We start from the raw sequence: 24759 nt of genomic DNA on the forward strand, positions 1-24759 counted from the left end.
TCTGGGCTTCTAGTTAGGATGAACAAGGATATGAAACATGTCATTCCAACAATAACAATGACAAAATTTCAGATAAACTATAAAATAATATTATGTAAGCCCACCAGAGAACTGAGGATGCAGAGAAATCTAAATGAACTAGATCCTAGAGAGGGAGACAAGCCTTTTATAAGTGAACAGAGACCAGTGGCTATTTTCATTCTTCAGTATATGGGCAGGCTGAGAAGAAAACCTGCAATAAATAGAGATATTTTACTGAATTAAAAAGAATTAAGATTCACTTGTAATGACAATAAAAGGTGGAATGACAGACTGGATTGTGATTGAGCCCTCAAAGTAAAGACAATGCTCACCAGTGATAATTCTCCCTCACAGGACTTTTAATGAATATGCAGTAGCATGCTGACCTGAACTGGAAAGCAGAGCAAGACACCTCCCATAGAATAAGAATCTGGAAGCAGGAAAGGACTGAGAGAGAAAGGTCTTTTGTCATTTTATATTCAGATTACAAGGGAGAGGTCTGATTCCATCCTCAACACATTTAGAATCAATGAAACAGTTATTTTTGCTGCTAGAAGAAGAAAGAACATGATCTTTCTGAGGGTAAATATTGTTTACTTCAGGTTTTGACTGTTCTTTTACATAACACATCTAGCTTGTGCTAAAATTCCAATTAATGCAATGAAAAATGGCACCTATAATCAAGAGACGAATAGCCAAGAGAAGCAGACCTACAGGTGACCCAAATAATGAAATTAAAAGACAGGAACTCTGAAACAGCAATTACAAATGTCTTTAAAAAGTTAGTGGAAAGCATAAATGTAATAGATAAAAAGAAAATTTCATAAGAGAAACAGAAACTTTAAAGAAGAAAATTTCAGGCCAGATAAATAGATATCTTAAATATATATATAGATAGGTAGATATCCTAAGTGTATGTATGCATATATATGTGTGGGTGTATATATGAAATGTATCTCAAGTATACACACACATTTCTGAAATGTATGTGTGTGTGTGTAAATGAAGAAGCAACTTTGTAATGAACTGGACAAAGTAAATGAAAGGATCAGTGAACTCAAAATTAGGGCAATTAAAAAAACTGAAGCATGTAAAGGAAAAAAAGAATTGAAAAACAAACGCAGCATCAGAGTGCTATAGAGGGGGAAAAATCAGTTAAATATAAATGAGAGTCCAAGAAGAAGGGAATAAAGAACTGGGGCAAAAGAAGCATTTAAGCAAGGAACACACCTCTAATTCCAAATTAGAAGGAAGGATTACAAGTTTGAGGTCTTCAGTAGCACAGCATGACCTTGAAAAGGTTGGGGGATGTAGGTCAGTGTCAGAATGCTTGCCTAGCATGTACTCAGGATTTGATCCCCAATATCACATACACACAAAAAAATTGAAGGATGATGACCCAGAATTTTCAAAAATTTATAAAGCATATCAACCCAAAATCAAAGAAGCTATCCAAAGAATACTGTATCTAAGCACATTAACGCCAAACCACTAAAAACCAAAGATGATGAGAAAATCTTAATATCAGGCGGAGAAAAAGAGAGACATTAAATTTAGAGAAAGAACCATAAGATTTACTGATTTATAGTTAACTTCTCAATGGAATTCAGCAAGTAATGAAAAACACTGTTTAGATGATGAAAGAAAAACTGTCAGTCTGTAATTCTATATACTATGAAAACATAATCGAAAATGAAAACAAAATAAAGACACCTTAAAAAAAAAAAAAAAGGTATTCATTGCCAGCAGACTGAACTAAAAGGAAGCTCTCTGGACTGAAGAAGACATGGAGGCCTGGATTTTTTGTGTGAGTGTGTGCATTTTTTTTTTTTTTTTTTTTTTTTTGGTGGAGGCACTGAGTATTTAACCCAGGGGGCGACCAACCCCTAAGCCACATCCCCAGCCCTATTTATTTATTTATTTATTTAGGGTACCAAGGATTGAACTCAGGGGCACTCAACCACTAAGCCACATCCCCAACCCTTTTTGTATTTTATAAAGAGAGAGAGTCTGAGTTGCTTAGCGCCTCACCATTGCTAAAGCTGGCTTTGAACTCACGAACCTCCTGTCTCAGCTTCTCGAGCTACTGGGATTTTCAGGTATGTGCCACCGCACCCTGCGGAGGCTTGTATCTTCAAGGAATGAAGAATACAGGAAAAGGGCAAATATTTGCAATGTGTGTGCATATATGCAATGTTATTTAAAGCAAAAAATAATAATAACTTTGAAGTGTGGAGTTAATATCTGGATGAAAAATAGCACAAATAGTAGGAGAATAAGCAAAAGGAATCATACTTTGTACAATTTTTACATTGACCTGAGGTGCAGCACAGTGACAGAGTGCTTGCCTAGCATGCATAAGGCCCTGGGTTTATTCCCCAGCACTAAAAAAAGTAAAAAATATAAATAAATACATATATACATACATATGTACATACATACTTACATGTTTTGTTAAATGGTATAATATTAATCAGTACTAATTACATAGTGTTATGGCTTGGATCTTAAACGTCCCTCAAAAGCCCATATGCTAAAGGCTTTACCACCATCCTGTGGCACTATTGGGAAGTGGTGAAACCTTTAGGAGGTGGGACCTTGGTGGAAAGAAGTAAGATCACTGGGGACATGTCCTTGATGGGGATATTGGGACCTCTCCACTTCTTCTCTCTTTGCTTTCTGGCCTTCATGAGTATAGCAGCCTCCTCTGCCACACCCTTCCACCAAAGCAACAGAGCCAAATGACCATGGTCAAAAACTCAGAAACTGTAAGCCAAATAAATCTTCCCTCCTTATAATATGATTATCTCAGGTATTTTGTCACAGCAATGGAAAGCTAACACATATGATTTGTTAAATGTGGGAAGTTAAGAATACTATAATTTCTATAATAAACACTCAAAATGATATAAAGTATAGTGTGTAAGTCAACAAATAAAATAGAATAAAAATGCTTGATTAATTAAAAAAAGGCCATAAATGAAGAATAAATACATAAAAAGAGATGGAACACATAGTAAAAGGGCAAACATAAACCCAATCCTATCTTCAACTATACTAATTGTAAACACACCAGATCCTTAAATTCCTAAAAAGAGAGAGATTGATTGATCATTTGGATAAAGAAGCTCAAATTACACTGTTTGCAAGAGAGAAACTTTTTAAGTATAAGGATACAGTTTGAAAGTAAACAGATGAAAGAAGATATATAAACGCTAATCAGAAGAAGGTTAATATAGCTATACTTGTCTATATCAGACAAATAAGCTTCAAGATAAGGAGTATTACTACAAGTAAAGAGGGTACATTATAATGACCAGGAAGACTTAAGAATCATAAATGCATATGAACCTAATAACAGAGTTTCAAACTACATGAAGCAAAAACTAGCAGGAAGAAATATACAGATCTACTACCACAACTGAAGATTTTAACATAACCTTCCCAATAATGGATAAAACAACTAACCAAAAATATCAAGAAGTATATAGAAGATTTGAGTACTGTCAATACAACTATCAATACAACTATTTTATCTAATTGATATTTATAGAAAACAATATTTAACAACTCCAGAATATAATTTTTGTCAAATCATATGGAATAGTCACCAAAATATCCACATAAAGCAAATCTTGATAAATCTCAAAGGACTAAAATTATAAAGAGTACTTACTTTGACCACAATGGATCAAAATAAAATCACTAACAACAACAAAACACTAAACATAACCTGAACAAAATAAATGTATATAACACATATGTAATAAAAAAATAAGAAGAGGGTATCAAATTGAAAAGAAAAAAGGAGGGCAAGGAATTGAAAAGGGAAATGTTTTATTTTGCTTTGTTTGCAGTGCTGGGGTTCAAACTCAAGGCCTCATACAGGCTCCACAAGAGCTTTTCCAATGGAAAGGGGAAGCACTGGGGAGTGATAGTGGGCAAATTATTTTGTAATATTGTGTGCATGTATGAACGTGAAACAACAAATCCCAGCATTATATACAACTATAATGTGCACCAATAAAAAAAATGGAAAAAAATTGCTTTTCCACTGAGCCACACTCCCAGCCCTTAAATGGAAACTTTACAAAATATTCTGAATAAATATGATTGATATCACCATTCATCAGGGAAATGTAAATTAAAATCACAATGAGGTACACTACCTACCCATGAGAATGGCCTAAAGTGGCAGATGAAGATGTGCAGCCACTAGAATTCTCATATGTTGCTGGAGACAAGGTAAAATGACATAATCTTTATGGAAAACTATTTCTAATAAAGTTACACAGACCTCCCCATGGCCCAGCAATACCCACTCATGCATATGTATATGATGTAAACTGAGTGCACATATCCAAAAAAAGAAACATGATGGTTCATGGTAGCTTTGTTCACAATAGCCCACAAGTGAAAACTATCCAAATATTCAATAAGAGCATAAGTAAGCAAATTTGGGCATTTGGTCCCACTCAGCAATAAAAAGGAATAATGGTGCATACAACACGGATTGGTGGCTACTGTGATGCCCTTGCTCGGGACTCCAAGCCTAACCGGTTCACCAAGGTAGTTGTATGTGGGCAGTGTGGAGCCAGATAGGCAGCAGAAATGAATGCTGTACATGCAACATGGATAAATCTCAAGAATATTATATTGAACAAGAGAAGCTGTACAAATTATATGATTTTAGTTCTGGGAAGTTCAAGATCAAACAGTTTATTGCTACAAAAGTCAATGATTATCTTTGGTAGGACAGGAGTACCTATTGACTAGAAAGGAGCACCAGAAAACTTCCTAGGTGATGGAAATATACCAGATCTTTCTATGGATGAAGGTTACATATGTAAAATATATATATGTGAAAATTTATTGTGATTTGTGTGTATTATACATAAATTGTACCTCAAAATAAAACTCCACATGTATCTGATTTCTTTTTGAAAACATGAGAAAACCTGGCAATGCAGGGTCCTTATTCCTCATGGCCACAATCGGCTAGGAGAATGCACAAGCCACTTTTTTCACATCATGCCTTATTGTTCACCTCTGGCTATCACATTCATTTCTGCTGCCTGTCTGGCCCCACACTGCCCATGTACAACTACCTTAGTGAATGGGTCAGGCTTGGAGTCCTGAGCAAGGGCACAACAGTAGCCACCAATCCAGACTGGCAGCAACCCATTATTCAGACTCTAGTTGTTTTTATCCTGGCATTGGGAGAATATCTCCTTCCTTCACAGTGAGCCAACAACAATTCAATGGGGCAGGAAACCTCAAAAGAGAGATCCTAAACTTCTGAACAATAAAGACTGCTCAAGCAACTAATTGGAGAAATAAAAGAAATGTGATGGTATTTGCATTTCAAGCTGGTGAAGCAGGTCATATTGATTACATTTTAATCATTTAAGCAAACCATGTACAAACTCTATTTTAACAAAGATAGACACTCCCTCCTTGTTGCTTCAATTCAGCTTCCAGATACAGGGCTCTGCCTTGTCTTATAGCCATGCTGGGGGAAATTATGGGAAGGGCATCTTTCAAATCAGCTGATAGTGGTGGGCTTGGCATCATGCCCATAAGTGAGGCCATTCTGTGTACTGACCTGGCACCATTTGGGCAGCAGGCCTGTGGTAGTCATGGTATTCAAACAGTTTATCTACTGGTCTAGCATAGCCTTGACCAATCAGAACTAATAGTGACTAAATCATGGGAGCAAAATGAATCAGAGGTTGGAGGCTTGGTAGGGGAGGAGCCAGGGATAACAGAGTTGAGGGAGGGCTCTCGAGGCAGTGGTTATTTACAAATGTTTAGTAATAGAAACATTTGTTAAGCAGTCTTCTCATACCAGTGGGTACTGGGCTAGAGCTCCACTAGAAGAACCAGCTCACACCAACACTTGGTGTGTGTACTTCTTCACAACTCTGCATTCACTGATGCCTCAAAATCAGCTATGATGGGAATATTTACACCATGGAAATGAGCAGAAGCTATGAAACAGCACAGTACCACCACCATCACCACTACTCACCCACTGGTGTGTGTTTACAACTGGAACTAAACATCAGCTACAACACCACTAATAATCAGGATGGTCAGGGTGTATTCTGGGACCATGGTGACAGGTGTCCACCCTGGTGATCACCCAGGTGACCTATGGGTTTTGAATATACACACTTAAGGACTAGAGGTGCAGCTCAGTGGTAGAGCACGTACTTAGCGTATGCAAAGCCCCAGGTTCCATTCCCAGCACTGCAAAAACAAGTGTTTTTCCTTAATCCTCACAGAAACGCCAGAAGGTGTGGCAATTTGTATTCACATTTAACAGATGAGAAACAGAGATACAGATAAGTCAACTTATTTGCCCAAAAATCATACAGCTACTAAGCAACAGTTCAAACTTGGTGGGCTGGCCAGAGCCAGAATTCACATGCTTCATCTCCATAGGACACTGCCCAGTTTCTCTTCTTTCCCCTTCAATAGCTTCAGTGGGCTTGTACTTCCTGTTAGCCATGAATGCAGAACCCAAATTACCAGTTGCAGAAAATCTGACTCTAATTCTTGGGAGGCAGGGAAGGCCCGGGGCTTCAAAACCATATTCCATTGCTCAGGCCCCACTTCTTCAAAAGGATGGGAGCTATGTGCATCAAATCTTGAAAAGAATTTCCTCCCCACCAGCCCAGGAATGTGCCTAATGATGCTTTCTAAAATGCAAAGTCAAATTTTCATTACCAAAACAGGTGGACTGTCCATATGCAGCATTATTGGTAATGAATGACTTCCTGTATCCCTGATCTGGCTACAGCTGCCCTGCCCTCCTCTTTCAGATACTGAGGGCACAAACTCTCCCAGCCCTCTAGGCCCCTTGGAAAATGCTGGCCTGGCCCCAGACAAGGAGCATGTCAGACCTTGGCCCCAGCCCTGCATGAAGGCCTAAGGGGCTTCTGGGAGGTCCTAGCTAGTGACATCAAGACCAGATGGCCAGGGAGATTACTACAATTTGATTTCCACATAATCCATAAACTTGGATGAGTTAATGTTTCTTCATATGTATTATCGTGTAATCCCAGGGAAAACTGTGCAGAGCCAAGAGTCTGGTTCTCCCCGCCTCCTGGCATGCTGGGTAATCCCCTGCTCTACCCGACAGATCTTATGAAGGCCAAGAAGCTCTGCCAGGGGCTGAGGAGATACTGTCACCAGGGCAGTGCTGGCTCCTCAGAGGCCTGACATCTGAGGCCAGTGCGGGAGGTCCTGAGGCTTCCTAAGGCTCCCAGCAGGCACCAAGGATCTCGCACAGGGGCCAGGCATACCCCACATGGATCACTGGGAAAAAGTCCAGGCTGGGGATCAGGACTCCCAGAGGCTCTTGCCTTTTCCTAGGCTCTGTTTGAGACCTAAGACAAGCGAGTCTCCATCTCTGCACTTTGTTACTCCCAAATGTAAAGGAAGGAGGTAGAAGCAGGTGATTTAAAGAGCCCAGCTTGCTTCACTTACTGTCATGTGTGAGCCCAAGGCCAGCACTGTCTCCCTGTTACATGCCAGGAGTCACTGATCAGATAAGACATCCAAGCCCACCCCAAGGCAACAGGGTGCCCCACCACATTGATTCTTTCCAGTACCAAAGGGTGTCCTTCAAAGGCCTGGCCACCCTGGTTCATGAGCACTAGACTCAAGACCCATCTCTGCCACTGACTAGTTAGCATGCCACTTAATTTCCCCAGCTCCACACTCCCCTCATCTGTCAATTAATAATGCTTATACTTTCCTCAGGCATCTTGTGAGGATCACAAAAATTTAGGGCACTGGATTATAGGGAAAATCTAACAGATCCATCTGCTCAAAGTGAAGATATGTTAAATTGCATCAAAAACATGAGAAAATGCTTGGATGTTGGTGTCATTACCATTTTTCCTACTTCCCTCTTACCCTTTCAAATTTTATTCTCCTGAATTCTCACACCCTCTCCCTGATTCTGCTTAATCCTGTTAGCTCACTCTAATGCACTAACCTAATGCTTGAACAATTTGGTTCAGTAACTTCTGCCTTGCAGTACTGCTGTATATTCAGTGGCCTTCAATGCCTTGACTCCATTTGAAATAGGCAGATGATCACCAGTGGCATTCACATGCTAGAGGCTTTGGGGAAGGATAGCATGGCCTTTTTGAACTGCAACACAGCCTTTGGCCTGTGGTGCAGGGATGGCCCATACATTTGGGTATGGTGCCTCCCTGTGGAAATTACATGTACTGCATAGGATCTGCCCCAATCACCAACGCTCCCAGCAGGCTTGTGAATCCACTGAGGAAAATGAGGTCCACATGCTGGCCATATTTGTTCAAGGTTAAATAGTTCCTCAAGCATTTTGCAAATAAAAATAAGTGATTGGTAATGCCTGTAATTCTAAAACCAAGAATGGTGAAGCTGTGGGTGGCTTGCCCATACCATTTTCAGAGCTAGGATCATAAGTACAACTAAGTCTTTAGAGAGAGTCTTTCCTATTTAACCCAATCGGTGAAGGTCCCCTTGCTTCTGAAGTCACATCTGGACTACTGAGGCAAAACCTGGTTGTGCCTACTGTCCCTTTAAGTTTCCACAAGAATGACTCAGTTGAGGAAAGCTCACCCTCCAGCCTCCAAAAAGGCTTTGTCCAAGATCAAGAACCCCATGAGGCTGGTCGCTACCACCGTTATTCATAATCCACCTAGACAAGACTGAAGATGCCCCTACGTTCAGGTATTTAGGGATGCAACAAGCTCCATCCAAGAAGGATCCCAGTAGTTGTCACTATACTCATTCAGCAAATACTGAATATTCCAAACCAGGGTTTGATCCAACAAAGTTCTGACCACAGTCAGAGAAAAGGCTGTACACTAGGGATGAGAATATTCTAAAGTAGGTGTTGGCTGAGCATCAATCAGGATCCAGTTAGGAAAAAGCCATCCATGCCAGGTAGTTCAGAAGAGGGAATTTAATATTAGTTACAAAGGTGTTGGTAAGATGGATAAACAAATGCAGGAGGGGATGGTGAAACAGCCCAGAAATTAAAGCAGAAGCTACCACCACTCCTCAGGCTGGAGGAACAGAAGGAGGTGATGTTACCAGGAGCCTCATCCATCCTGCAGACAGGGAAGGCTGCCAGTGGTATCTGGGACCACAGAGATACTGGAAATGCCACCAAAGCAAAGAATGAGAAGAAATGCTTGGCGTATCTTCTCTTCAGTTTCTCACCAGTACCTCTTATTGGCCAAATCCAGCTGGATTCCAGTGGGCAAGACAACTTGAGAAATGTGATTTACAGGGATCCTCATGCATATCTCCCAACATATGCACACACACATGCACAAATACACTGCTCAAAACAGCAGGGGAAGAATCTGAGGATCTGAAAGCAACAGGCAAAACAACCTGAACAGTGTGTGAGGTCAGAATATTCATGAGCATGTGACATGAATGCTCAAGAATGTGTATGTGCATTCTATCAAGTTTCAAAGATGTGTGAATAGTGTGCATGTGTGTTGGTGAACATTCAAGGGTATATGTGTATCAGGTCTCAAGGGTCTGTAGCTATATGTGATAAGAACATTCAAGGGTTTGTGTGTGATGTGAACATTCAAGGGTATGTGTATGTGATGAGAATATTTAAAGAAGCTCTTGGTGTGTATGTGTGCACTGAGTGGCCAAGGAGGTGCATATGTGATGTGAATGATCAAAGCTGTGTGACATGATGCTCAAGAGTGTATGAATAAGAGATTTGTGAGAGAGATTTTTGAGAAAAAGTGGGGATAAAAATGTACAAGTGTGCAAAAACATTCCCTATATACATGGCAGAAAAATGCAGCCATGCATCTTGGAGGATAGATATGCATAGTAAACTTTTTTGCTCACAAAATAGCTTTTTGCACACAAAATGGCTAAGAGGACGGTGTTCGGAGAAGGCTGTACAAGAGGTGTGACATCCAGAAAACAAAATTTGTTTTTGTAAACATACTTTTCCATCCAAGTGTATCTGCTTCAAAGGAGTCCCTTAAAGAGTTAAATTCTTATTTTATTGTCTCAGCCATGGCACAGTGAAATCTTCAGACCTGCTTTCAGAGTCCTTGTGCTGAACAAAAAAAAAATTCCAACCAATTCTCATAATCACATACTTTTTTTTTTTAATTTTAGGGGAGGGGGGAGGGAGGGAGAATATGAATCTTTTTTTTTTTGTAGATGGACACAACAAAATGCCTTTTTATTTTTTTATGTGGTGCTGAGAATCAAACCCGGGTCCCGCCCACGCTAGGCAAGTGCTCTACCACTGAGACACAATCCCAGCCCTCACATACTCTTTTATTAGCAGAGGCTGCAGTGATGCAACTTAGTCACTTAAATGACTGCCATTGTTGGCTTAAGAACCTTTCCCAAAGGGGGAAACAAAACGACTTTGTCACCTTTGTGGCCAAGCCTCCTTTGGGTATATGGATTAAAACACAACCTCCTTGATGGATAAGAAGCTTTGTAGGCGAGAGTGTACAGGAGATATGCAAACAACCAGGAACCAAGGAATACTGCAGAACCTGTAGGATCACCTCATAAGCACATCTGACTTTTATGAATTCAAGCTATTAGACTGGAATTTTTTAAAGTAAGATAAGTAATGTTATAAACAATATTTTCATCCACTATTCTCTTCCATAGGCTCCTGGAGTGAGCCTGAGATGGCTGAAGCAACTCCATCTTGAGTCCCAAGAGTCTCTTTTTGTGTGAGCATTTCACAAAACTCTGTGTGATTCTCTTCATATTCTCTCCGTGTGATTATTTTCATATTTTCCCAAATGTCCAAATTCAGGCCTTTCTAGCGGTGGGAGGCATAGACTCACAATTAACTGTGGTTACAGATACAGGAATCTTAAAATTTTATACATCATGGTTCCTAAAAAAAAAAGCCAACCAGTTAATCCTATGCTAAAATAAACCACATTTGGTTCCATGATTGGAGGAAACACTAGCCATGTTAGATTCCCAAAGGGCCCAGGCCACTTACCAATGTAACACTGTATTTCTTTTGTTCTGTTCTGTTTTGTTTTGTGGTACTAGAGACTGGGTCCAGGGCATTTTACCACTGAGCTATTCCCAGACCTTTTTTCAATTTTGAGACAGGATCTCACTAAGTTGCTGATCTTGGCCTAGAACTTGTGATCCTCCTGCCTCAGCCTCCTTCAGATCTCAGCTCAGGACTTCAGCTCAGCCAGGACTGCCTGGGAGGCCTTCCCTGGGCCAGACAGGATGGAGTGTCCAGCACACAGTCCCATGTTTCTGCCCCAACCCTCAGCACTGAACCATCATAAGGATGTTGACCAGAAGTATTGTGATCACTATTTTATCTCCAGTACTTAGTAGTAAAACCACCTCCTCCACAAGTGTTTGTAGAAAGGTAACTAGAATGTTTCGAGAATTCCTTTCAATGTCCAAGGAGTTCTTTCCATGTATAACTTCTCAAAATTCCTACTATTGTATTTTAGGCTTACTTCCTGTAATTCAGACAAAGATGACTAAATGACATCCCTGTATTTACAGTACATACACTGAAGCCCATGACTCCCATCAGTCTCTTCTCCAAGTTCAAGAAATTCAACCCCCCGAGCTTCATAGTTCTCTACTCCAAATCCTTTTCATATTCTTAAAGTTGCCCCAGTTCAGGCTTTTCCAGGGGTCCCTCAGCCTGCAGTAAGTTGTCCAGATGACCAGTCAGGGATTCTGATACAAAGAGTAAGTGTCCAGGCATCAGGGAACATTGGGGGCTGGGGAGTGGCCTTCAGAATCATACAGCTCTGGATTTAAATCCTGGCTCCATCACGTTGACTACGTGAACTCCATGGAGTCTCTTCACCTCCCTAAACTGGTCTGCTGATCTAGAAACAGTAAGAATAAAAACTTCCACACAGGGCTGATGTAAGAATTAAGTGAGGCAGACAGTGTGGACAGGCAGGCTAGCACCAGGCTACACTAAGTGGTCCCAATGTGTGGGACCCATCCTGAGGACAGAACATGTCTGTGGCACTCTCAGAGATGGTCACAAAAATCCTAAATCCATTCTGACTGGTTGTGTTCTAGCTTCAATCCTAGAAGGCAGGGCAGAAGATGTCACCCAGCCTGAGGCAAGAATCTGCTCAAATAGAGCAGCCAGGACCAGGTGCAGTGAAGGTTCCAGAGACAGCCTGCTGCATCCAACAGACAAGTGCTGCCACCTTGTGGTGCTCACAAAAATGGCCCCACCCACCAATCATGAAACCCTGCCCTGACCCTCCACCCTCTTGGGGTTTCTCAGTTTCAGGTATCCTCTACTCTCAGCTCTACTACCTCAAAGTGTCCTGATCTGCAGGTGTCCTCCCAAATCCCCTATTCTCAGCATGTTCTTGACTCCATCTATCAGCCCGTTAACTTCCAAAGGGCACTCCTCTCAGGGCTCCTCATCTGACTTTATTAGGACAGTTTTCTGGGCCAAGGAGAACTTGAGGGGTCTCTCTCCCCCACCACCTGAGCCTCTTCTTCAGTCACTCAGCACTACTAGGACCCCAGAGATCTGCTATTTCAGTGATCAATGGTATGTCTGTACTTACAAAGCCTTTGTACAAAACCTGTTGCTGGCTTTTCCAGTCTACTTCAGGACTGCTTAAGGTAGGGTAGCTGAGGACTTGGGTATGCATGCACAGGAATGCTGTGTACCCATTCCTTGCTCTACGTTCGTAATGCCCTCTTTTGTCATGCCCATTCTTCACTCGTGAGGACCTCAGTCCCACCCCAGCAATCCCATCTGGAGTACACCTATCACTGAGCCTTACAGCAGCCCATGTGCTGGATACCTCTCCTGGATACAGGGGATAAGCAGCTCACTCCCTCACTTCGTGTTTTGAGAATAAATTCAAAGGCAGGTGAAAGGTAACTGACAGTCTAAAGTGACTGGCCATAATCCAGGCTCCAAGGGCTTCTAGGGAAATAAAGTCCTGAGATTTCAGGCAAACGAGCTTTATCTTGTGGTGTGTGCTTGCAATTTAACAATCCATAAGCTCTTAGTAATTGGGTTGCTGACCTTTCGATGGTCCTCCTTTTTCCCCCTGATAAGGTACCAGAATGGGTCAGCAGGTCTATTCCATTTTTAGTGCCCTATAAGCCTGTGCCCAACAGTGGCTCTGGGTTTCCTGGCCCAGGGTGGGACAGGGTGAAAGTGTCCAAGCAGCTGGATGTAGTGATGGGACTGACCTGCCACAAACCCATTTCAAGATTGGCTGTTGGAATCCATTAATGTCCTAATTACCCACGTCCCTTTCCAAACAGGTCAGAAATGCTTGGTTGCCATGATGCATAACCTAGAGAAGGTGAGAATGAGAGTTGTAGAAGCTATAGACAGAGCTGAATCCAAGAGAATATGGAAGCCTAACTATGTTGGAAGAAATGAAATGGAGTGTTCACAACAAGCCATGCTAAGCACTTTCAGATAAATCATCACATTACCTGAGAAGTAGCAAATTCATTTTACAAATGAGAAAGGTAAAGTTAAGACAGGTGTGTTCACAGATGTAAGTTGGCCTCATTACTTACTAGGGAGTAATTCTAAGCAAGTTAACATGAATCTATTCTCATCAATAAAACAGGGATAATGATAGCTGCCCTGTTGGTTTAAATAAAAATTTTCATTGTAGGTAAGGGCTTTCACACCATCCCTGATCCTAAGGAGTCACTCCAATGCCATTAATAGTAATAGTTGCTATAGCTTTCCCGAGGTCATAAAACAAATTCAAACCCTAGTTTTCTGACTCCCAGTTGGATATTCATGGGGAGAGAAGGTAATTAACTAATGTAGTTTTTAAGTTCAGTTAGATATGAGAGTCAGACTAATTACCCTATGAAATGCTAAGTGTAGAAACACATACTAGGTGAAGAACTGGTCCAACAGGAGGTTACCTGGAGGGCAAGTGACTAGGAAAACAAATTTATAAGTGCAGTAGTATTTTCTCCACAGTACCAGCAAAGGTGGGTCAAGAGTGACTAGAGCCAGAAACTGTAGCACATACCTGTAATCTCTGACTCAGGATGCTGAGGCAGGAAGATTACAAATTTGAGGCTAGTCTCAGCAACTTAGCAAGGCCTTAAGCAACTTGGTGAGACCCTGTCTCAAAATAAAAATTTTTAAAAAAATTTTTTTAGTTGTCGATGGACACACTATCTTTATTTTATTAATTTATGTGGTGCTGAGGAAGGAACCCAGTGCCCCACACATGCAAGGCAAGCACTCTACCACTGAGAAACAACCCCAGCCCCTCAAAATAAAATATTTTTAAAAAGGGCTAGAGATGTGGCTCAGTGGTTAAAGGTTAAGCACCCCTGGGTTCAATTCCCAACACCAAAAGAAAAAAAAAGTGACTGGAAATCATCTGGGAAAGAAATGATGAAGTGGAGGTCTAAACCTACATCTCTGGAGGATCTTTCTAGTGAGTTGGATGGCATTTTATGTCTTATACACATACATACATACACACACACACACACACACCCTCTTCTATTTTTAGGTTGCACAAACACACCTCAAACTGCAACTCCTAATCCCCACCACACCACCCACACCACTCTCCTCCCACAGTTTGCTTTGAAGGCAGGCACCCATCTCCACAGAGAGTATCACTTCTTATTTTGTCACTGGTCATCTTCTCCCAAAAGAAACAGTAGAAACAATTTTTGGTCATGTTCGGTAGTCAGTGGAAAGTCTGAGCTAGCAATCAGCAAACAGTCATTTATACTACAATGCTGAATATCCTACATTCTGCAAAATCACATTTCAAAAATAACAGAAAAGGGGTTGGGGGAAGACCCCTAAAACCTATGGAATTTTGTAGCCAGAGGGCTAACAGAGCATAAACAAGCCCAATGAGACTAATAATGCAGTTAAATCCCAACAACTATGTACACTAGTCCCTGGCTTTAAATCCTGGGCATGTGCCATTTCCTGAGATATAGGTCCTAGTAGAAATCAGTTCCATCAAAATTAAAAATGTGGTCCAGGATGGGGCCCTCTTCAATAATTTTTTTAAAAGAAAGGGAGTACACGGAATGAAACTGAGCAAATTATGTTATGTGCATATATGAATGTCATAATGAAAACCACCATTATGTATAAATTATAATGCATCAATTTTAAAGTTAAATAAACAAATAAATAAATAAAACAAAGGCAGTAGAATATCTTCACAGCTTCCTCCTTTTCACTCAGTTTCCCAAGACAGCTAAACACAGTGGAAGGGCTATCAGTGATTCCTGAAGCTACTAAACCAGTTCCTATTTGCAAAAAAGGATGACATTTCTATAAAACTTTCACCTTTTTTCAAAGGTGTTCAATCTTGTATGTGATCTCAAAATGTTCCAGGGGAAATCTTACAGGAACTAACAGAATTTCAGCTTCTTCTGACACCATCTCTCTCCTTACTCATTACACACATGCTATTTCCCACTAAGGAAACGATGTTGTAGGCTGGGGCTATAGCTCGGGGTACAGCACTTGCCTAGATCTAGGGCCAGGGTTAATCCCCAACACTGCAAAACACCTAAACAATGTTATAACAAGCAAACCTTCCCCCCCCACACAATACCTCTCTTCTATTTATTGATTTTTATGTGGTGCTGAGGATCAAATCCAGGGCCTCACACATGGGCAAGTGCTCTACCACTAACATCTCCAGCCCATGCATGCTTATGAACATAATTGCCAATTCACCTAAATGATTTTTGCCTTTCTAGGTTGGAGGTGCCTAAGGCCCTAAGAATGGGCAACAGAGATCATGTACTCAACACACTCTAGAATCCAGTAAAGTGCACCCTGGTCCTATGGCTATGCTCAAGCTTCACTCCAAGGTGCCACTATTGCTGGTGATGAGCAAGCCTCACCTAGAGGACATCTCCCCTCAGTAATAAGGTACAGGGCAAGGAGAGGAACTTAAGTACTAGACACCTTGCTGTGATCACAGAAAGCAATTTCCCTGGCCCTGTGTAAGAACACAAGGCTACATCTGATGCAGAAATAGAAACCTCATTTCACAAGTTCACATCACACCAGCCAGTCTGTTTATCTAAAAGGGTCTAAGAGAAAACCAGGAAAAGTTTAGGACCATAGTCTTCCTACTGGAACCGCTATTCTGGGTGGAAATGTTTCTCATTCCTTGCTCTCCTGCACTCATGTAGCAAATATTTATTTGTACCTTCTATGTGCCAGGCACTGGAGACCAGTGGTGACACAAGCAACAAACAATAGTCAAAAAGCCCCAACTAAAAGCAAGGGATCACCATTCTCTAGCACCATCAAGAATGCGCAGCATGACTCTGGGCCAAGTTACACCATGGTCACGGTTCCTCCATTTGCAGAATGGACATAAGCTGAACTTGCTTATTTCACATGACTGTTTTCAAAACAGGTTAAGGCATAATTAATTATTTTTTAAATATAAATGCTTTATGGAAGAAAGAGAAACAAAGGGAAAGGAAAGGGAAGAATGGGGAGAGGAAAGGAGGGAAAAGAAGGCATTATTTCCTAGGCAAAATTAAAATTCTTTCATATCAAATGGAAAAGAAAGGGGAAATAAAATGGAAAATGACTATGAACCCAGGTTTTTCTCATGGGCCTAGAAGTTTTCACAGAACTTAAGGCTTCAGGTTGATTCATATCCTTCTGTTCTTTCTTCCTGAACCCAGTAGGCCAGTTACTTCACTATAAAGTAATACAATACTCAATTATCAGCTTGGGGAAAATAGAAAGGCATCCTAAGAGATGGCCCCCTCTTCACTGGAAGAACCAGGCATCTTCAAAGAGCAAATCAGCTGAGACAACATAATAACAGACTCATTTAATTCTCAGAATTTAGTTTCCTGCTTGATATTCCCTGCAAATATGGGGCCACCACACAAATGTCCTTAAAGCTCTAACCCCTGATTTGTCTGAGCAATATCCACAGGCAGCTCAGTCCATCAGAGGTCCAAAAGAAATCTTCTAACCTGGGTCAAATATTGTGGTTTCAAATAGTCACTCAACTCCTCCTTACTGACCCAAACATGACGGCCTTTCTTCCCAGTCTGGGTAAAGTCTCCACTTAGTAGTAGTGCTTTGAAGAAGAATACTTTTGCCCCAAGGTTACTCTCTGTCCGCATTGCCTGGGGGAACTTGAACTTGTAGTGGCCACAAGGTGCATTTCCTAGGAACTTGGCTTCCATGTTGTTTTCTAAGGGAGAAGAAAGAAAAAAAAAAAAAAAAAACAGAATTGAAAGATAAGGTTATACTCATCCCCAAATTACAGGATGTCCCTAGGAAAGTCACTTTTCCCCTGAGGTAAAAACCATTCCTAACAATGAAGACAAGGGCCATTCCAGCAAAAACCCTCCTCATTCTCAATCCAAATGCTTTCTGGCCTGAAGTAGATAGCCTCTGGATCACTCCCAGATGCCAAGCTACCACTTTTAGACTGTAAGTCAGCAATGCAATTAAAGTAGCACTATCTGGGAATCAGAACAGCCAGACACTACATTCAGTCCATTCACCACCTGTCAGTGAAGAACCAGGACACTTCGTATCTAAAAAGCAAAGTTCGCCCACATTTAAAAGGGATATCATGTGCAAAGCACAAAAAGATCCCCAGATTTGTAGACAGTTTCTGCAGTCTATAACTAGAGTTAATAACCCTAAGCCAAGCTTTCAAGGGATGAAGAAATGATGGATTAATTACTACATAGCATCTGATTAACTAGCTAGCTAAATGGAAAAACAGAGTTAGATCCCAAACTCAGTCCTCGTATCAAAATTGATACCGTAAATTAAAGATTTGGCAGAAATTTCAAATTTCTGTAAAAGATTTGTACATTCCAGATGATGGCTTCATGATCAATTAATTATTTCTGAATCCTTAAGTTTTTCATTTAGAAAATCCTAACCACATTAGAAGAAAATGTGGAATACTTCCTGAATCATTATTGATAAAGGAAGCCCCTTATAAGCAAGACAAAAAAAAATTCAAATACATAAAAACTTATATTTGTCTAAATAAAAACTAAATCTTTCTCTAAGAAAAAAAAAACAAAGCACATAAAAATCAAAGACAAGGGCTATGGTTGTAGCTAAGTGGTAGAACACTTGCCTAGCACATGTGAGACACTGGGTTCGATTTTCAGCACCATGTATACATAAATAAAGGTCCACTGATAACTAAAAAAAAAAAAACTTTTTAAAAAGGGGAGTCTGAAGGTAGTGCGCCCCTGGGTTCAAACCCCAATACTGGGAGGGGAAAGATAGATAGATAGATAGATAGATAGATAGATAGATAGATAGAAGAAACACTTAAGAGAGCAGCAACTCAGGAGAGTGGGGAAAGAGAATCATAAATTCAAGGCCAGTCTGGGCAAGATCCTGTCTCAAAAAAAAAAAAAAAAAAAAATTTAGAAATCAATGAGGAAAAAAAAATTCAAAAGAAAAATGAACCAAGAATATGAACAGGAACTTCACATGAAAATAAACATTAATAATTAAAGAAGTACAAATTAAAACAATAATAGCATATCATTACAGTCAGGTCCTAAATCCATGGATTCAACCAACTATAGGTTGAAAATATTTGGGGGAAAAACAATTATCTCTGTACTGAATACATACACACTTTTTTTCCTTGTCATTAGTTCCTAAATAGTATAGTATAACAACTATTTAGATAACATTTCCATCATATTAGGTATTGTGAGTAATCTAGAGATGATTTGAAGCACACAAGAGGATATACGCAGGTTACTTGCAAATACTACACTATTTTGTAGAAGGAACTTGGCACATTTTGCAGATTCTCATATCTAGGGGCAGGGTGGGGTCAGGAATCAATCACATACAGATACTAAAAACAATTGTAAAATTAATTTTTATACTATATTTATTAAATACCATTACCCATATAAATAAACTGAAACTTACCATAATAAATTTTAAAAAGTTTGATCTATACTCTACTTGGGGAAAACTGGTACCTTCAATATATTATGGGGATATAAATGAATATAACTGCCATTATTTGGCAAGAAGTATCAATTTTAACCATACATACATACACTTAAACCACTCCATTGCTAGAAATTTATCTTCCCAAACATAACTTATTTGCCCATGTGAGCAAAGATGAGTACCCAAGGATGTTCACTGCAGCTTCACTTGTAAAAGCAACGAACTTTTTACACAAGGTAGTATCAATGTATTATGAAACAGTATGCAGGTGTTAAAAACACTTAAACTTAGTCTTCATAAATTGATCTGGAAAAATGTTAAAAAACTATGTAAGGAAAAAGGAAGTGTGTGTATATGCTTCCATTATGTAGAAAAACAGAAGTATAAAATACTTAGGTGCTTAAATATGCATAGAAAATTTCTTAAAGAATACACATAAAAAAATCTGTTACTGAAGGCTGCCTCTGAAAAGGGGAAATTACTTCTTATACCACATTTACCAAATACTGCTTGGTAATTTTTTCATCATACACATGAACTGCTTTTCTCATGTTCTTTCTTAAAAAAGCACTACTAGTATTAGATGAAGAATTTATATATGGTATGAATTCACATACAATACAAAATCTTGCAGCAGATATCTGTGGTAGAATCATACTAGATTATTTATTTACACTTTTCAGAATTTTCCAAACTTAATTCAATAATGCATGTTGCCTTTCTATGATCTGGAAAAGAAGCAAATCAAAAAGATAAAAATAGCTCATTATACATATAAGCAAAGGATCTGAATAGGCAGTTAAAGAAAAACATAGCCAATAAACATGTGAAAAGATAGTCAATCTCACTAATAAACTGAAAATAATCCAACAGAGATGATTTTTACTAACTGGAGAGGCAAAAACTAAAAAGGGACTATTTCATGTGTTGTTGAGGTCTAGACAAACTGGCATTCCCATATACTGAAAATGTCAACTATTACTTACCTACTTACTAGGAGACAAGTAAACAGTACTTATCAAAAACTTAAGTATGCATACCTTTCACCCGTGAATTCCACCTCTAGAAATTCCATCTTGCAGATATTGGAAGTATGGAGTCAGCGGGGAATGTATTTCCACTTTTCTCACATATTGTTTGAGCTTTTCTTTGCCTTTTTAATTATTTTCTATTATTTGCTACTTTAGTTTGTGTAGACATTTGCAATAAATCAACATATTTTATATGCAGCTAATAATATAAACATCTTTTAGTATCATTTATATATTTCCCTTAACATATATTTATTACAATGGGAATATGAAAAAGAGGGAAGAGTAGGACCAAATAAGAACCCCTTCCATGTGACACACAGAAGACAGAATTGACCAGATATGTCACAGTGGCTTGATGCAAAACATCAGGCACAAGGGTTCTGGCAAGAAACCCAGCTATCAGTTTCAATGTGACAGCTGCGTGACTGAGAGGAGCAAAGCTTCATACGTTCCATTGTTCCTTGCTGTCTCCTATAGGCCAAAGAGGACCGTGGTGGGAAGGGGTTAGGGGGCATACACTGCTAATGCTTTGCGAGGAGTCTTATGCTGGCAGCAGGTCTGTCAAGTGGTTGTGCACCACAAAATCCATTTACTCAACAAACACTCAGCAAGCACCTACTTTACTGGGAGCTGAAATCATAAAAAAGAACACATACTGGCCAGACTTCGAGAAATTCAAAATTCTGGTTGGGGAAAGAAATATAGTATATAATAAACAATTATAGTGCAATGGCATATGTGAGAGAGTATATTCTCCACTAGAAAATGAGGTCCTAGAGAACAGGGATAGTGCCCAATTCATCACTGTGACCCCATTGCATGGAAAGAACCCAGATGATGGAAAGCACAGAGTAAATGTCTGGTCTTCTGTATAAAGTGCACAGGCATGCACTGTGGGAACCCAGGAGCAAGAGGCACTCTCTCTAACTAGAAGCTCAGGGAAGGTTCCACTACAAAAGGTATACAGCATATGAGCTAAGTCTTACAAATTGAGCAGCCAGGCAATGGAGGACAAAACCATTCTGTCCAGGGACCAGCATGCCCTAAAGCAGAAACATACAAAAGACTACATTATTTATTCAAGGAATGTAAAAGCTTTACTAGGTTAGAACCTGGAATATAATGAACTCAGCAAGACAGAAGACTATCAAGATCAGGACCACAGCAAAAAGGATTTTTAGGCTATGCTGAAAAATTTGAATTTCTATGAACAACCTTTAAAGAATTCTCTGCAAAGCATGACAAGGGATTTGTGTTTCAGGAAGCTCATGCTAGCAGCATGGAAAGGTATGACACAAAAGCAGGGGAAATTCTTTGGCATCCCCTTCAACCATCTAGTATAATGGTTCCCAACCACTATAATTTTGCTCTCCAGGTAACATTTCACAGTGTGTAGATATAATTTTGGTAGTAGATGGGAATAGGAATGAGGTTGTGCTTTTGAATTGTGTGGGCAGAGGCCAGAAATACTGCTAAACATCCTACAGAATAACCCTTTATAAACATCAGTATCCATTAACCTTCCCACTCCTTACTCTTAAGCCCTTTATCACAATCAGCCTATAAATCATCTGGTTGAGTCTGAAGTGAATCTTGTAGGTTTCTGAGGAACTCACCTGAGAGTGCAGACAGGGTTCGCTCAGCTGTCCCACGGAGGGTCTCCCCAGGCTGCCATTCTGTCTGGGGCAGCATCCAAACATCCTCATCTCCAAGCTTCTCTCTGACTAACAGAATAAGGTTCCTGTCTAGCTTCCGGTGCAATGAGGTTCGGTCATTTTTTTTATCAGCTTCTATGAAGAAAAGGGGGTGAGTAAAAGCAAGAAGGCTGTGATCATCTGGGACCAATGAGCTTTGAGTTTTAAAGTTTTTCTTTAAGGGAATGTCATAATCCTTTCTCTCAAAGAAATTATAGCCAAATTTCCCCTTTGACCCATCTCTTTAATTCTAATTCTGACCTCTTTCAGGGTATAGTCTCATACTCTTAAGGAAACTGAAAAGTAAAAAAAGGAAACCAAGAGTTGAACTCATCTACAAAGTAAAACATACTCTGAGCCTTTAAAAAAGAAGCAACAACCATAACTCAAACACAACTGCTTAATTCAACTTAACACTATTACTGATCTAACTAACCCACACTTTCTCTGTTCTTCAGCCTGCATCTGTAAAACAAGGACAATAGAACCCCCGTCCATAAAGGTGATTTCCAGGGCTGGGGCTGGGGCTCAGTGGCAGAGTGCTTGCCTAGCATGTGTGAGGCACTGGGTTTGATCCTTAGCACCACATACAAAAAAATAAATAAATAAAATAAAGGCATGCTGACAACTACAAAAAAAAAAATTAAAGAGCAATTTCCAATAAAACACAGAACTAGAAGAAAAAGGCCTACTTTAAACCACTCTCTGTCCCAGAATGGGAGTTAAACTCAGACAACATTCATAAAGCTTAACTAAGAGAAAAGGCTACCCCAACATTCTTACCCACCTCCACTCAAAAATAACATGGGCCTTTTAAAAACCATATTAGGGTAGATGTGAGGAATTGGGAAAATAATTTATTTTCCTCAAAGTTGTTTTGTAACTTAAAATTGTTAGGTCGGTGCACACCTATAATCCTAGCAGCTCAGAAGGCTGAGGTAGGAGGATCATGAGTTCAAAGCCAGCTTCAGCAACTCAGCGAGGCCCTAAGCAACTCAGTGAGACCCAATCTCTAAATAAATTACAAAAAAGGGCTGGGGATATGGCTCAGTGATTAAGAACCCTGAGTTCAATCCCTGGTACCAAAAAAAAAAAAAAAAAAAAAAAAAATTGTTAGTTAAAACACAAAGCAGAGGCTAAGTAATTGTCCTATATTTGGGAACCAGAATACCCCTTTCACTTCTTTTTTTAGACTAAAAAGATCATACCTGTTATCCGAGCTCCAGGTTTGAACTGTAGGAATTTCTGCTCCCACATATCTTCCAAATCTTGCACAAGCAATATATCCTTTTCATCTTGCTCTTCATCATAAAGATCAGCTTTCTTCTTTGCCAGTCGCTGGGCTTCATCTAAAGCACGAAGCTCATGGTCTGAATATAGGCTGTTTTCTATCTCTATCTAGGAAAATTAAAAAGACAAACAAAACTAGGAGAATATAACAAAGTTATAGCATCCTTGATAGACTCAGAAGTTTATCACTTAATATTACTAGACATACAATTAAAACACTGAACAGAGAGAAAACAGAGACAAAGAAAAAAGGTCACCTGCACTTAAGCATAAGTTACATTTGCCAAAATGTCAGAATGTGATTGGGGATCAAAACTGCTGCAAAGAACAAAGGAATGGGACAGGCATTGCCTGCCTACTTACCATGCTCCAGTCATAGTGGTAGTCCTTGATCATCACCTTATTCATCAAGGACATTCCTGCCTCAAGGACTTTACAGAAGTTGCCCTTTCTTCCTAGAGTGTTTTCCCTTGCTTTTTTCTCCTAGAAGAATTTCTACTCATTTGTATGATCTCAGTTTAAATTTCACTCTCTCAGAGAGACATTCCTTAGCTTGCCCATAAAATAAAAATTTAGATGTCCCTGTGAAGCACTTTCATAGAACCGTTTTCCTTTAAAATATTTATCAGAATCTGCAAACAGTCATTTGATTATTTGGTTATTGACTTCTCTCCCCTACTCCACTGAACTCAAGGTCTCTGATAACCAGAACTACTCCTGTCTTACTACTGCATATCTGCCATTTAATACATGTCTGATATATGCTATGAACATCTGTAGGGTATGAATATGCCAAGTGAGAAAATTAATAAATTTAGCAAAAAACACAGAATAAAAGCTTAAAGCTATCAGTAACCTAAGACAAAACATCCCAGATTCTGGGGAAACCTAACACCCTTTAATCACTGTATGTGGAGACTTAACATCTTCACAGCCACTACACTCAGCCTTTACCCGTATTTCCTCCCTTGCCCTTCACAGAAATAACCCGGTGAGGTAAAACAGAGCAGACTCTATCGCAGGCATCTCACAGATGTGCCCACTGTCTCCTATACTTCATTCTAAACACTCTTCACATCACAAAGATTGTATCCCCTCCAATCTATGAGTTCCTTTTAACAAGGATCGATTCTTGTTCGCGACCAGATCCCTACTGTTCTGAATGAACAAAAAAGAATCTCCAAAAAACTGCCCCAACTGACAATAATAAGGCCATCAAAAATAAAATATTTGTTAAACGCCCATTACGTACCAACCCACCTTAATAAGATTTGTTTCATCCTGCAGACAAGTGTACGGAAGTTCAGGGTAGTGAAATGTCTTGATCAAAATCACACAGACTAAATGGTGCCAGAGTCAGAATGGAACCAAGGCCCGTGAGCCGTTATTACCTCCCCTTGCACCTGTGTCTCAATCCTACCTGCTGTAGCAGAGCTGCCATCTCTTCCTGCAATGGGGTCAGCGGCTTGGAAATGAGCGGTGGTCGCTGCAGACACAACGCGCCCAACAAACGCCATGGGGATTCCCTTTTTGAGGGTGCGGCCTCAAGGACCAGGCTGCGAGAACCCAGGCTACTTGCCCATACCCTTTCGAACCTCCGCAGGCCCCTCGCCACACCTGACAGAGTCCGCCTAACGGACATCGCCATCTTTCTCCCTTCCCACAATGCATCGCGGCTCCAAGAGGAGTCCTCAACCAACCCCATATTCCCATAAGGCAACGC

General features: G+C 40.0%; 1 protein-coding gene across 3 annotated transcripts; it reads right to left on the reverse strand.

Moving 5' to 3' along the window:
* Nucleotides 1-10164: 10164 nt before the first annotated feature.
* Mrpl46 (mitochondrial ribosomal protein L46) lies at nt 10165-24744 on the reverse strand. 3 transcript variants are annotated; one of them, XM_046436938.2, is made up of 5 exons: nt 24457-24725; nt 22955-23144; nt 21669-21842; nt 17089-17261; nt 10165-10933 (listed from the first exon to the last, which is right to left on the reverse strand). In XM_046436938.2, the coding sequence occupies exons 1-5, from the start codon at nt 24682-24684 to the stop codon at nt 10925-10927; spliced, it is 774 nt and encodes a 257-aa protein (XP_046292894.1). In that variant the 5' UTR covers nt 24685-24725; the 3' UTR covers nt 10165-10924. The 3 variants fall into 3 exon arrangements, with proteins under 3 accessions (XP_046292894.1, XP_046292883.1, XP_046292911.1); XM_046436955.2 differs by lacking the exon at nt 10165-10933 and adding an exon at nt 21039-21095 and having other exon boundaries at nt 17125-17261; nt 24457-24744; XM_046436927.2 differs by lacking the exon at nt 10165-10933 and having other exon boundaries at nt 16875-17261; nt 24457-24723.
* Between the last annotated feature and the right edge of the window lie 15 nt (nt 24745-24759).

This window comes from Marmota monax, unplaced genomic scaffold, assembly GCF_021218885.2.
Source record: "Marmota monax isolate L192 unplaced genomic scaffold, Marmota_monax_Labrador192_F-V1.1 WCK01_AAM20220418_F8-fsc00005, whole genome shotgun sequence".
Lineage (NCBI taxonomy): Eukaryota > Metazoa > Chordata > Mammalia > Rodentia > Sciuridae > Marmota > Marmota monax.

What these genes read in the sequence shown, in the direction of transcription:
- Mrpl46 (XM_046436927.2), bottom strand. Translation starts at nt 24,684, where the DNA reads ATGGCGATGTCCGTTAGGCGGACTCTGTCAGGTGTGGCGAGGGGCCTG. An exon ending in TGGCAGCTCTGCTACAGCAG is followed by an intron (nt 23,145 to 24,456) that starts GTAGGATTGAGA and finishes TAATTTTCCTAG; the next exon opens with ATAGAGATAGAAAACAGCCT. An exon ending in ACCTGGAGCTCGGATAACAG is followed by an intron (nt 21,843 to 22,954) that starts GTATGATCTTTT and finishes TTTTCTTCATAG; the next exon opens with AAGCTGATAAAAAAAATGAC.